The following is a 16072-nucleotide window of genomic DNA, read 5'->3' on the forward strand; positions in this document are numbered from 1 at the left end:
ATTTTTTTTTTTTTTTTTTTATTAAATTATTGCAAAACTCGTCTTATCAATGTATCAAAGATAAAAAGGCAATGGCTGCCTTATTAGATTTATTCCATGCAATTGATATTGCCAATATTGTGAAGGATAATTTATAAAATAAATTTAATATTATAGAAAAGAGAGCGTACAGTTGACGTTATAATGAATGTCACAATGAATAAACGTGAACCTTTATGAAGATGAACCTTTTACTTTATTGAATTCCCGAGAATTTTCGTTCTTTGGTACATACTTACTGAAAGAGAGAGAGAAGTTCCTTTTATTATCATAAAATGCAAAATAGAACAAAAGTCCGCGCAATTTCTCTGCTTCAACAAGTTCCAGTTTCCACAGTTTTTTTCTTTCCTTCTTTACAGAACAGCCAAGGCCGTATTCATACAAACAGCAACGACAAAATATTCCGAGTGCATCTTGTAATTAAAGCGCCGTGATTGAAAAACTATTTACCTACTAAGACCATCGGCATCAGTAGCGAATAAAGGTAAATTAAACGTGGCATATGACGTACCATAAGTTGCTAATTCAAGTACTGGTAGACGAGAGTCTGCAAAGGCAATTTCGCTTCTCTCTCTCGTATCTCGTAGGTAATTAGAACTGCGAATGCAAGAGTGCATATTGCATGCAAAGCCGATGTTACAACCAAACTTTCTGTGAAAATTCGACTGAAATGTCACCTGTTTCAATTTCAAGACGAAAAAAAGTCAAGGCTGGTAGCACATCAAATATATCTCTGCAACGATAATAGTCAGCGTACTGTGAAATGTCCCGATTAATTATGATTCTGTACGATGAATCATTAAAGGACGGGCAAAGGCAAAAAAAGAAAAAACGTTACATCGACGAGGAAAAAAAATGGCCACGATGAACAGCAAGCCGAATATATCATAAACTATACATTATACATATACATTAATAAAAAAATGTGTCAAAAAAAATATTACACATTTCTAATTAAGTACTCTTTAAAAATTAAAATGGTATATATAAGCATTTTCATAGAGCAAAAGGAAAAAATTAACATCTAACATTTTATAAATGTAAATCTTTTGATCGTTTATAGTTTCTTAGTTCGTCGACAAACGAGCCAATTTCGCGTTTTTGCATAGAAAACACGATCCTATCGTCTTCGGCCTCATAGGAACGCTAATGAAGACTAACGACGAGCGTTAAAGTATCGATTCTCTATTCTACGTTGATAACAAATTTATATCGAGCATTACCGGATATACCGAGATCGTAAAACCATCGTAAATATGCATAGTATACATGATTAAATGCATTATCGTTGCACATTGTCAAGTACAAAATATTCAATATTCTCATTCATCCGATTCGAAAAAAAAAAAATCAATCGACATTTCGCGCGTAGTTGTTACTTTTCTTTTTGCGATTGAAATTATTCACGATCTTAAAATCTTATTGTCTAGAACATATAATTTAATGCAATAATTTTATATTTTTTATAATTTTATTATACTGTTTTTTACAATATACATATTCAGTTCTATTATATATATATAATAGAACTGAATATGTATATATATATTGTAAAAAATAGAATTGAATATATCGTAAAAAAAGAAAGAGAGAGAGAGAGAGATGTATGATATATCGAAAGAATGGATATCGGTAAATGGATCTAAAGCTAATGCACAATCGAGCGCAGCTTCGAACGCGTGCTCAGAAAATCTGTATGCAAATCATTTCCTCTGTCTACGCGTGTCACGAGCTCCGTTCATCATAAACGACTGACAGTCAGTGGCGGGGACGACGATTTTCGAATGCAAATGTATTTCGGCCGCGATCGAACGGACGTCAACATCGCTTTCGAGCAGTCATTTCTGACGGACGTTCGCCGGGTTTCTAAACTCGGCGATGCAACCGCTAAATCCAGCCAATTAGAACGGATTAGAACGATAATGGTCGCGACATGAATTACTGCCGCGTCAGGGACCGAAGGTTCCTAATGTCCCTGTGGCGCCAAAATTATCCCTTCTCCATTAATTCATCGTTGGCGCGCATGAGGATATACTGTCTCTCTCTCTCTCCATCTCTTTCCCGGTATTAATATTAAACCGCGCGCGTGCTTAATACTTTCAGAAATATATCGATAAAATACCGAGAGGGACAAAGAGATTATAATAGAATCCGCGGTGACATTACGCAAACACGCGGCGATTGCCGGTTCGTTTGCTGTAAATTTTCACGGCGACAGGATCAACTGCGCTTAACTGAATAAACTAGACGCGGTGCACCGAGTAGTAAATCGCTAACTCGACGTAAACGCCAAGTTTCAGTTACGCTTTTCTCGCGTTATTATTCGCTTTGGTTATCGTATTACGGATATTTGCGCTCTACAAAATGAGCGTGTTTTACGTGCTGATTTTATCATATACCTTCCGGTGTGTTTGGAATGAGAGTGCGATTTGTCTGAGCTTTAACGAACCCTTCGTTACATATGCTTACGCGTTACGCTTCATCGAACGCCCGATGAAATGTAACGCCTTCGGTATTTGCGGTATGCGAAACGTCTTTGACAATAGCGACTGTAATCGGATACCTAAAAAAACAGGATGGCGAAGTGTCTATTACGATGGTATCGTTAAGCCAACTTGTGCTAAATTTAACCTGATCGATAAATTGCAAATATAAAAGATCTTTTATATATAAATCCTACTTAAGGATGTATGTGACATATGTCAAAATATTGACAAAAATATGAAAATTTCGTAGACTGTTTTACTATTTCTTTTCAGTATTTGTGCAAAACCTAAGCACAATTCTCTTAACGGTTTGGAAATTATTTAAGTTTGAAGTTATTATTGATTCTTATGAAAAAACGTGTATTTATTGACAAATTTGACAAAACAAAAACATTGCCAATAGTAAAAATTTTTACATATATTAAGAAAACTCTAATAAATATTTGTGCAAAACTTGATTTAAATCCACTTACTCGTTTAAAAGTTATTTACTAAAAATTGTAGAAAAATATTATCTGTCTCTCTCTCTCTCTCTCTCTTTCTGCAAATTACTCGTTTTTTTTTATTTTTTGCAGTTGATTTCAATATTCACGATCAAAAGTTTTTGTCATAAATCAGAAAAAATATTAATTACAATTATTTTTTTTTACGAAGACGTCAAAAACCATATTATTTTGTGAGACTTTAATTCTTTTTATAATCCGGATTTATTTACTTGATTTTTCAAACAGTATTAAATGTAAGAAATGTATTCTTTTTCTGATTTTAACAGTTTTTTGCTACTATTGTAAAACATCCTTAATTATATATTTTTAATCATGAAAAAAAAATAAAAGAGTAAATTTAAAATAAAATAAAAGTGCGAATAATTATCTTTGCTTTTGTGAGGAAAAAGCGAAAAATTTATGTTGGAGATTATATGCTCTGGTAAAGTAAGGTAATTATACTACAAGCGAAAAGAAGAAGAGAAGGATCTCGAGACGCACAACTACGTTACTGTCTCATTCCACGCAAAGTCACGAAAGTACATTAGACGTCGCAGGTTGAATCACTCGAGAACCCCCTGCCGTAGCATCAGTGATTTTCCTCCACCAGGGATATCTCGAAAACCTGAGAGTTGTCGCGGTGACATTCAGAGTAGAAAGAAAAAAAGACAAGAAGGAAGAGACAAACGGACGCAGGTAAAGCTACGAGAGGATGGAGAGGAAAAAAAAAAAGATAAATATATGCCACAACACTCGAAGCTTCCAACTGAATTTTCGACAATCGCATCTTTTCTATTTTCCGCTGTTTGCGCTTCATGCTTCGAAAACTTACGCTGGGCGAAAACTTGCCGAGCTTGCTTAGTCGATTTTGAGTTTCTTCGCGTACAGGTGTCTCGCCGTTAAAAAATCCCTTGTTCCTTGTTTTTTTTTTTTTTTTCTTCCGACAAGTTTTCGCCCGAGTACTTTGTTTCCTCGCAAGCTTGCTCGCTCGCCGTCGCGTCATTCGAGACGTCGGACGACTAAACTCGCTGTAATTGAAAGAGATAGCGCGATCTATCTTCCTCGTAAAAAAATCAATCTTAACCACCCCGAGGAGAGTGTGCGTTTCCCCGAGACACAGTGAAAACCCAACTTATAAATCATTCACACGCCCGTAACGTTTCTCCGCTTTGTAAGTAGGTAAATTCCATTACGGACGCCGGGCCCCGAGCCCGGTTGGCCGTGCATCTCGTAAACTTTTCCCGCGTATAAAATTTGACGGATGCTATTCCCCCCCCCCCCCCCCCCCAACTTATAAATCATTCACACGCCCGTAACGTTTCTCCGCTTTGTAAGTAGGTAAATTCCATTACGGACGCCGGGCCCCGAGCCCGGTTGGCCGTGCATCTCGTAAACTTTTCCCGCGTATAAAATTTGACGGATGCTATTCCCCCCCCCCCCGTCCCGCATTACCCCCGGCGCGCGCTGGGGGTAAAGTTCCTTCGTACCCTCGTCGAAAGACATATTTATCGCGAATACGGTCGGTCACGTATCTACGCGAATATTTCGCAAGTATTTCGAGCACAAGATCGTGCTTTAAAAAATTTTATTTCTGTTACACGAGGTCAGAAAAATAAAAAAAAAAATATATATATATATATATATTTTTATCTAACGTATTTTTATCTAACGAAACGATAACGTACCCTTCCACGTCACCGTAGATACGCGCTATCGATACTTCGTTTATCTCGGGAGATTACAGGGAATTTCAAAGGCGAGAACATCGCGAGACACCGGGACGTGCCCGTTTATGCCGTCCATGAAAAGTCGTGGAACGACTGACTTGAGAACGACTGACATGAGAATAGACACAACCGCACACCCATGGGGCCTCGCAACGACTCGATGCAGCCCTGCGGTCGAGAAGTCTGTCGTCTGCAACTATACGTTCTGCAACAGTGTTTCTCAAAGCGCGAGGCAGCTTAGTATCACGTATGAAAAACTCGCGTACTTGACACGCGTTTAACGCTGAGCATAATCGCCTGAGAGATTCTAATTTAATTCTAATAAAATTATAATATATTGCACGCTCTATAAACGGTTACTCTGAAAAGGTGAGATTAAATCCGACTTTATAGGTAAGAGCTGTTTTTAGCATTAATGTAAGAATGAAACAGCGTTACATATAGCGGAGCAGCGGAGCAAAAATAATTTAAAATAATTGACATAATTTTTAATTTGATATTCATACATACGACAGCGATGGAAATCTATTTTAAACGAATAAAATAATTCTTTCTTTCACAATCTTTTTTTGAATAAAAAGAATTAATATTAAAATATTAAGACTGCAAAAATTATATAATTAATATAAAAATGAATTAATATAATAAATTAATATAATAAATAATATAAAATTAAATTAGAAGAATTAATATTGAAATATTAAGACTGCAAAATTAATATAAATAATATAAAAATAAATTAATATAATAAATAATACAAAATTAAATTAATATAAAATATTAAGACTGCAAGTAATAATATCAAGATTCGCGTGATTTTGTAATTCCGATCGAAATTGCTGGGTCGCGTAAAAAGTCAACGCGATCGTGTCACCAGCTATAATTACAAACTCCGGGGAGAATGAAACATTTCACGTGTCATAATGCACGGCATTAATTTCACAATCCCACGATGTCAAGAGCAAAGCGACGGTCCTCTGAGGACGAGTATTTAAGCCACTCGTGGTGTACATGCGAAAAGTTAAAGGTACAGCTCCATTTACGAATGTTTTGCGACGGTTTTTACGGCGAGAGAGCATTGCGTATGTACGTGTTCGTGCCGAGATTAAATACATCCACCGCTGAGAGCGTCGTTAATGAAAAGCTGCGCACAGCTGTAAGCCGCTGTCGACAGTTGGCTCGCGCAATTTTTTACTTGCAAACGAACGTATAAAGTTGAAAGCAATATAGTGAAGTCTATAATTTCTCAAGTCTACTTTGAAACGAATGAAAATTGTATTCAGAGCGAATTTTACGTACCAGCTGTACCGACGTCACAATACGGTTAGATCTAGTTTTGTGATTAATTAAATCTTTTCTTTCTCTCTCTCTCTCTCTCTCTCTCTCTCTCTCTTTCTGTCTCAATATGTCATGGGGAAAATGAGATTCTGATTTACAAAAGAGAATAACGAATCGCGACGGAATGAACTTAATGTAAACGCATTCTTGTCCCCCCAGATACTTTCTATAATTTGTGAGAGAGAGGCCTTCGTTGAGAAACACTGTCTTACACACGCTGCACCTACAACAAACGGCCGGCGACCCCAGGCGCTCTTTGTCCTCTCGACTCTCCTTTCCACCCCTCTCTGGCCGTTCAGCCTCTCTTTTCTGCCTTTGTCCCGTGTCTCACTCTCACTATTCCTTCCAAGCATCGCGCGCCAGTATCTTGGACTCGTTCGACGAGGAACGGGCCGAGATTGCCGAGACAAAAAATGCATTCAGATCGACTGTTTCGACATTAAAAAAAACGACGATTTGTTTCCGCGACTCTTTTAACGGAAAAACCACGAGAGAGCGATCGATTACCTATATATTTTATTTTTTTCTATCATTATCGCGCTCAACATTCACAAATAGTCGATTCTCCTACAGTGATTGATTATTCTTTTCTTGCTGATAAAGAGTTAGATAACGGTGCGAGTTCGATAATGCAAATATTTCGTTCTTTCGAGACTTAAACAGGATGTCTATCCAAAGCTTGTAAAAAAATTTCCTGAGAATTCCCTGATTTTTCAGGTAATTTTTTTTTCAAAATTCCAGGTAAAATTAGAGAATTTTTTCTAATAATTTTTTTTTTGTGTGCGTTTTCTAATATTTTTCCCTCATATAAAGAAAAAAAAAATCACTTAAATTTTAAATATTAAATTTAAAAATGTACTGAAAAGAACTGAATGATTTTTGTAAGATAAGCATTTTTCATTTGCATCATATTTTCATTTTCTATTATTAACTGAAAGAATTACAATAAAAAATGTGTACTCAGTATTTTTTGCTATAACAATAAATATATAATCAAAGAGAAATATATATATTTATAATATATTTGAAATATATAATTCACACAATCATTGATCAATCAGATTGTCGATGCTTGTAATATAAGAACGAAATGACCAGAGAAAATTTTTGAAAAAAATTCCCAGAGTTCGAATAAAATTCCATGAGAATCCTCTGATTTTTCAAGTTAAAAACGAAATCCCTGGGGAATCCAGGTTTTCTTTTTCCAAGGAGACATTCTGTTAAATGAGATGAAATACATATTTCAAATCGCAAACATGAGCCGAAATGGATGATATTTTAAATCCACAATGCGTATAGAAACATAAATACAGAAATCTGCTTTAGGCAAAGAAGAAACGTACCCAAGAAAATTAATTCGCGCACGGTAAAGACAGTTAATAATAATAAACGCAGGTGCTTTATACAGTCGACGTAGTTGATCAACTGTTAGAGAGCTTAATTGAATTTTCCAACTGACGTTTGGTGATTTTAGTTAACTATCCTCGATACGCTGGAATACCAAGCGCGAACAAGACCGCGAATGTCGATTTATGTTACGTGCACCGTTAGCTCTACTTCGGATCGAGAAATCGTCGATGATTCGAGCGCGAGACGTGACTAAACCACCTTGCGCTGTTTCATCGCCGTGAGGCATGCAGGAAACGAAACCTATTAAATTCGCAGAATATTTCGCGAACAATCGCGGATCTCGGTCCCGAGAGCTCTCACCCGGCTCACTCTCTCCGGTCCCCTTCCCCCGTCCTTCCGACTACGACCAATTAAATCAGCATATCCGCGCATTAAATCCACGCTCAAGTCCTGCGAGGAATCTTAAGCCGCTAATCTGCAGACGTATTTAATCGGGAGAACGGGTGCAATTTAGCAGTTGTCGCGTCCCGCTCGCCAAAGGAACGATTTCGCGGCGCTCGAATCTGCCATTGTGATAAGCAATTCGCGAATAGACAACGCGAAACTTCAAGCTCGCCGACTGACGTCGCATCGCGTCGAAATTAACTTGGCGTAGTAATAATTTCCTGACTGATACGTAGATCGAATCTGTTCGACTTTATTGCTGATGTCACGCGCGCGATGAGTTATATAAATTCATACTCTAATGAATAGTGTATGAAATTAAATATGATAAATGAATAAATAAATAAAGAAAATAAAGAAAATAAATAAATAAAAAAAAAAGAAAACGTTACTCACGATATAAACGGTATAATTAATACAGATGATTTTTCTTAATGTTTTATTCTGATATGATACAAGATGTCGAAATCAAGATAACTTAATTACACAATCAACGTCTGACCGCGATAAATCGTTTCGTGATTTCAATTACTTCTCGGAAACAAAGACGACAAATATGAATACTCGACACGCGAATCCATCTTCGCGAGAATCTACGCGCGGCACAATTTTCGAAGTCAGCCTGAACTTCTAACCGCGTGATTTCTATGTTTCCGAGATTCACATGGAGTAAGCGACTTTGGGACGCCCTAAAATATGACCAAGCCCGTGAGATTGGTCGAAAAGTACGCGGCCCCGCTCTCTCTCTCTCTCTCTCTCTCCCTTTCTCTTTCTCGCTCTCTCTCTCTCTCCCCCTTAACCTCCTGTTCTTTTCCGGCCGTCCGCTCGGCGACTATGGCCAACGTAATTCTAGAATCGGCCAAGCGTTTCCCCGATGTTTGCATAATCCCCACTGGATTGTACACTTGTTTACGTCTCACTCTATCTCTCTCGCATACCGACATTTACGATCTCCAACCGGTTCGAAATCAAGTAAGAACAGTGATCTTGTTCAAATGTTGATACTCTTTCCATAATACCGTGCACATTTTTGTTTTAAAAATAATAATACAAAAAAAATAAAAAATATAAACTAATAAAAAATATATAATTTTCTATTTTATATATAATTTTTTATAACATTTAATAATTTTTATTTTATAAACATACATATTTTTTTTCTCTTTGTGATATCATTATCTTTATTCGTGCCAATGTGAAAAGAGCAAAAATGCGTACATGTGCTCTGTTATTTTTTTTTTCAATGGGAATAAAAGACCGTCTTTTATTATTTCAAAGGTTGTGTTATATCTTATACTGACGTTACATTTAATTATTGTATAATTATAATATTCTAAATGGGCCAACATTAATATTAGTATAATAACAATATTATAATAATAAAGAAATATATATGGATATTTTTGAATAAAAAACATCGTGCTTTCGAGCTCGGAGGACAAGAAAAAGAATTCGACTTTCAAGGAGAAAGTACAAAACTACCTGATAGTATTCAAGATCATGCCATCAAAGCTGGTCGAAGGCCTCTCGGGCCGAATCCTCGTACAAAACGGTACTGATTGGCTGAATGAAGACGTTCACAGATGGATCTCGTGTCAATTAATACTAATAAAAGTAACACCGATTCTCTCATACATATACGCACACATATACGCAGACAGGATCGCGCGTGGTTATTCATTGAGCGAATATGATCTCACATGTATCATTTTTAATTCACCTGTCGAGCATAATAAATACGAAATCGATGATTCTTCGAGAGTGAAGCGAGAAGTACGACAGCCTACTGAACTCTCGATCGATGAAGACAAAATAAGGACAATTGACTATAATCGTATAAGCGACCCGAACAATTTTAGCGACATTGATCTACCTGATAGCTTCTCTGTTCCGGACATTAATTTTACAGTCCGATATTACGATAAATGCAAGCAGTTACGGTCTATTCTAATACATTCTGTACGTTACGCACCGTTATCGCAGAAAATTACAGGCGAAATATACGCCTACATGGACGATATACAGGGTGTCTCAGTCCCAGTTTCTTGAAATCAATCCTCCGCGTGATTAATGTCTGCGATAATGCTTGAATTGATTTTTCTTTGACAAAAATTGTTCTTAAATTTATTTAAGAAACTTTGAAGTAAAGCTTCATCTAATTTAAAACTTCAACAGATTTGCACGGGAATGCGAAAGAATTAATCGCAAAGATGCTTCTTGTTGAAAAATGAGAAAACTTACCTTGACAAATATACTCCCCCATTATATTTTCGATGAAGAAATATCGGCTATACATCGTGCAAAGATTTCGCGTATGAAAAATGATCTGGGAGACCCCGTATACGCTTTATATTTTCCGGTAGGATGCTACCGCGAAACATCAAGTCACGCATATGAAGACAAAGACAACCGGAATACCTTTCAAGGATTACGATGCGGATACAGCCGCAGCTACGGAGGTAATAAAACCGCGAACACACAGGGTACATGAGACCCGGGGCACCCGGAGAATCCTTCTTCTTCGTTACTCTTTGCTACAGCGACTCCAACGTGCGACTCCAAATCGTTTACGATGCTTTACGTCTTATAAGTTAGCGGAACAGAATGAGCAGAATCAATTCTAATTAATATTTTTATTTGTTGCTCATTTGTTGCTAAGCTTTCCAGCAATTCCGACTGGGAGAAAGGTCGTTTCGCTCGCCTTTACGATCTCTGGCACATCGTAACTTTTATCCAATTATCAATTTTGCCAATCGGCCCCGCCAAAATTTCCGCCCGTCAGATACGCTCGCGACGATCCCAAATCTCTGCGACTCTCACAATAGTCGCGATACGGAAGAGATCGATAATGTGTCCGCAATTCTCTCATTTCTTCGATCGTACCATTATGCACGGGCATCGTGACCCCTCCGACCTTTCAACCCTTTGTGTCCGAGACAGAATGAGATTCCGCGAAGTTTTCACGGAAAGAGACGTAAAATTTACCAACATTAATGTTCAACGTTTCCTACTAAAAACGCTTTAAAAATGCAATTTTTAATATCTTTAGAAAGCAGTTCTTTATTCTTTTCGTGCAGCACGATATCTTTCATACATTATTTGCGCGATACGACTTTCATGTAGAAGGAAAGGGACGTGAAAGAATATATTTCAGGATATTACACAGCCAACAGGAACGGTCACCATGTTATTAGTCATACGACTCTGTTACAAGCCCCGTCAGAGAGATACTGAAATATCACGCACATGGCATTTTTATAAAGCTGATTTTATTACAAGTGTTTTTAGAAATATTGATTGACAGATCCTTCAATAACTTGTACGCGATGTACAATTAGCTTTAAAAACGTCCCACACACATTTTTTTCACGATATTTAAGAAAAAAAATGCTTCGACGAAAATGTGTGTAGGTTTGCACAAGACTCAAGATAAGACAATATTCGTAAAAATATTGTATCGGTATTAAAAATTTTCAGAAACTTAAATCTTGTTTTGGTCTTGAGTGAATCTTGGTAGCAAAAATCTCGTCTTGTATTGCCTTGTCTCGATTTTATTAATAATTTTTATTGTTTCTAAATTTATTAACATTAATATTTTTATTCATCAAATAAAATTTTTTGAGTCTGTATAATATAATAATTTTTTCTCATCTAATTTACATACAAATATATATATTTTAGCTTTTTTAAAAACCAATAATCTTGACAATTTTAATCTTGGTATTGTCTTGATAATTAAAAATAAATACTTAATTAAAAATCTTGTCTCGAATGTCGAGGCAAGACAAGACAATATCAAGAATAGTCTTGATATCTCGTGCAATCTTAGATATGTGTCTGTTTACATATTATCTGTTACTAGTTAATTATATCGCAAAATATCTTGAGCTTTGATCATTTTCGTCAGACTCGCGGAGTTCGTTGACAAGAACATTTTACATCGCGTTGTCATTCATCGGGCTTACTGCATCAATATGCCATGCTCTGTCGGCAAACATCGCGGGCATTAGGCGTGTCAGCTAAACTAATTCCGCGTTCGAGAATTTCAACGAGGAAAGACGACACACCTACACCGAGTAACTTCCTTTCTTCGCTTCCCCTCGCGATTCGCGCCACGATAAGTCGCGTCACCTAATACGGCGGTAAACCATCTCGTTAAATCAAGAGAAACATCGAGAGCGTATCTCGAGAGGAACCCTCTTTTGTGTGTGTGTATATGTAATCCCTTTGTGCTCGTTTCCTACTTACGGGTAAACAAACGGGTGAGTCAATTTCATCCCAATCTGCTCTCATTCATCGATCTTTTGATCAAATTTATCAATGGATTCGTTTAACTTTCTGATCTATAAAAGAGACTTTCTTTGGAACTCTATTTTTATCTGAGCTATTATACTTTTGGCTAAATCTAAAAATTAAATTTTGAGATTTTGTTTGCAAATTACATATTTTCTGTTTTAAACAATCTTTGGAGGACCATGGGTCAAAATTCTGCAATATCTAAATTAATACCAAAATTTATTTATATTTTTTATTTTGGTTTCGCAACCCTTTGTTATGAGTGTGTAGCCCGGGGTTAAAAAAAAAAGCGTATAACGTTTCAGTTATAAAAATGCAATATTTTATAAACGATAACAAATTATTAAAAAAAAAAAAAACAAAGTTTGTAGAAACTATATGTTTCTACGTTTATAGATAAAAATACCGTATAATTAAATTCTGTAAAAAATCTATTTTAATTATTTAATTACAAAGGGGGAATATATCGTGCAAAAGAGTTTTATTCGTGATATAAAACATTAATTCCTTTGCTTGATATCATGTTTGAAACGAGTTTATCGTGATTTAAAATAAATGCAAAATATGTAATTTCTAAAGATCCGATACCCCCGATAATCAAATTTTATATCTTTGTAAAAAATTTACTATTACACGATTCACGAGTATTTATAATTGCCATTTTTTATCAAAAAGCTATATGAATAAGTTAATTTTTTCCCTCAATTGTCGATACAAACAGATTAACGATCCTGATTGCGGCACCGAAATTAGTAACTGCCGTTTGACGTTCATCGATCGTTCCTTTGGGATCGTGACGGGAAAATTTTTCGTAAACCTACATTTTTCTGGCGTCACGTGCGACCGAAACAACGTTATTCGCTCGAATGCGTCTTCTTTTAGCGCAAATCGCCTGGCGAGCGCAACTCTTTTTTTTTTCTGAAACTTTTTATCTAGCTTGCATCCTAACAAGACTTGATTTTTCTAGCAATTTTCCTACTTCTCTGCTCCCGTGCACGTCATTTACAAGATGCGAGTCGCGCATCTTGATTAACAAAATTGCAAAGCGATTCAAACCAAAATTAGAAATAAAGCGAAGGTATCGTGGTTATAACGATTTAATGAAATTTGCTATTACAGTAAATTATTTTAAATCTATGTGATGTTTTATTCGTGGGGAAAACATCTGGGTTAAACGTTAACCTCGCATCGTATAAGATTACGTAAGCATTGCAAAGAGTCATTAACCGTACGCGGAAGTTTGTAGCTATTGCGATCGATTATCGCTCAAAAATATAAGTCACAATAATTGATATTCGATGTAACGAAATTTTGCTGCACCAGATAACATCCTTACGAAATTTAGATCAATTAATTTCAATCAAGCTCTTAAAAATCATTTACGTTTTTGAAATAACGGAAGCATAAATTTTCGAGTCTGTGCTTTCTCGAACAATATCATTATATTCTTAAATAGAGTAAATAAATTAAAATTTGGATTTGTCAAATTAAATATAATAATAAGACCGAGATCAACCAAATTGCAAAATTAAAAAGAAAATTTATTATCCACGTAATATGATCCGACAATATTAGATCCTGTATTTTAAGTTACTTAAGATATTTTGAATTGGTCGAAATAATATTCCATCTATATAATTACTTAATCCTACAAAAGATTATTCCATATTTGTACGCTTGATTGAAATTTAAAACTTGCACGGATTGCTTTAGCTATAAATATCGTATAGCCAGTACACAGGTGAAACAAATTTCAATTAATTATTGATTTTATTAATCTAATCGAATCTCGACTAAATTTCCGATTGATTTGCGTTTCTTTCATTTCGCCATCATTTGTTGTTCAATATTTTTATTCAGGGTGTCTACTCAAATTATATAAAAAAATTCTCTGAAAATTCCATGATTTTCCAGGTTTTTGTTTTAAATTCTAGGTAAAGAAAATATTTTAAAAAATTTTTGATGCAATTTCCTAAAATAAGTTTTCTGATCGCACCCGTTTTCTAATGCTTTTCATACAAAGGGAAAACACAAAGTCACAAGTTTCGAATGCTAGATTTACAAATGAAAAAAATACTGAATAACTTTCGTTAAGATAAAAATTTTTTAACTTGCATAACATTTTCATTTTTTATCACGAAAAATTAAAATAAAGAATATGAACTGTATATTCAATATTTTGTTAAGACATTCAATATATAAACAGCGATATAGATATATATTTATAATATATCAAACACATAATTCACAACTTAACTTATTGGCAGATTGCCTACTGCTTACAGTAGGATTGCAAGAGCAAAATTATAAAGGAGAGAATTTTTCAAAAAAATTCCGCGTCCCAATAAAATTCCATGAGAATTCTGATTTTTCCAAGTACAAAAAAATACCCTGCGAATTCTATATCTTTCTAAGAAGTAAACACTCCGACATTTTTATTTATCCGTTTACGTCGAATAACCGAGATTGCTATTGCGTTTACAAAAGTCGAAGCTGACATGACGCTTCGTTGTGTACGATAGACGTCCCATGGCGTCCGTTATATACGCTCGTGTCATTCTCACAGAAGCGTGGTAGAGAACCACCTTCAGTTTCTTCGTAGAATATTGTACATTTTATCTCTTCTTCGTCTCGGATACGCCGGTCTAACGACAAGAGCATGACCGCAAGCTCGCGCGACAATGCGTGGCTTCGTTTCAACGAATTGCGGCGGTTCGTGAATAAGTCCCAGCGTAAGGCCCCGCTGTGAGAAACATCTCCCCCCCCCTCTTCTCCTCCAACCCCCCCTCTCCTCCTCACCTCTCTTTATGAGCGCGACTCGTCCTTCGAGGCACTAACACGCGCTCGCGCGACGCTCTCGCGCATGCGCGGTGAGCACGGATTTGAAACACGAACGGGGCCACACATCGAAGCGTCTTGTAACGAATAACCTCGAGAAAGATATGCCTCACTCACCGAGAGTTCCGCAGAGTAGCAATTCGCAGGCGATGAAGGCAGGTAGAAGCGCGAGAAAGGGCCGCGGTCTCGCCCCGGATCGCGCCATACATTTTCCCATCATCGTCGGCGATGTTCTCTCCTCTTCGTCCACCGTTTCCCTTCCGAGAATCTCGTTTCGAGAAACGTCTCCCGCGTAGACCAACGCCGTCTATTGTCCTCTTCTTCGCGCCGGTGTCCTTCTTATCGTCGGTTTTCAACGGTCACTGTACACCACCTGCACACGCGCCTCTCATCGCGCTGTCCCTTCTCTCTCTCCCCTTTTCTCCCTTCGCGAAAATCAAGCAAAAACGAAACCAAAAGCACACTCGGGGATCACACTCGCGCGTATACTGTATATTCACGCGAGACGCCGCGAACTCCGCGTTCCGCGTGAAACTCGATTGTCAAGTATGTCGAAGAAGACCGACGCCGTTCAAACGCGCCTATCCGACTGAAGCCAGCTACGGGAACGCGTTCGTTCGGTTCGTTTCCCTTCCCGCCCGCCTGCGAATCCTCCCCCTCCGCCCGTACAACACTACCCCCACCCGCTCGGCCTAGCTCTATCCTTTACCCTCTCCAAGCTGCATTCAAACAGAGCTCTCCCCCACTATAGTCGGTGCTACTTGTTGATCCTCGTTCAGGAACGAGCGACCACGCGTCCGTGCCCGTCTCTTCTCTCATGTCGACCTAGAAAAGAAACGCACAGTGCGATATTATATCTTTTTTTTTTTTTTCAGGCACTCGAATTTATTACGGCAAATTTATTATATACATCGTGACACTTTCCGCTATTTTTAAAATGAATCTTGTGATAATTAATTCTTTGTAAGAATTTGCATTTTCTTGGATGTTTCGAGTAGGATATTATAGATAAGACATGAAATATCTCGTATTCACTTTTCGACGATTTTATCTTCAGTTTTGCATGTAG

At 36.9% G+C, this 16072-nt stretch overlaps 1 protein-coding gene across 1 annotated transcript in view; it reads right to left on the minus strand.

Moving 5' to 3' along the window:
• The window catches only part of LOC115233093 (DE-cadherin), a 177190-nt gene extending 161588 nt beyond the window's left edge, over window positions 1-15602 (minus strand). Inside the window, exon 1 of the mRNA XM_029803322.1 lies at window positions 15121-15602. Coding sequence (XP_029659182.1) covers window positions 15121-15223 — 103 coding nt within the window. The 5' untranslated portion in view covers window positions 15224-15602. The remainder of the gene's footprint in view (window positions 1-15120) is intronic.
• Window positions 15603-16072: the final 470 nt, after the last annotated feature.

The sequence above is a fragment of the Formica exsecta genome, unplaced genomic scaffold (genome assembly GCF_003651465.1).
Source record: "Formica exsecta isolate Colony F162 unplaced genomic scaffold, ASM365146v1 scaffold160, whole genome shotgun sequence".
NCBI classification, from domain to species: Eukaryota; Metazoa; Arthropoda; class Insecta; order Hymenoptera; family Formicidae; genus Formica; species Formica exsecta.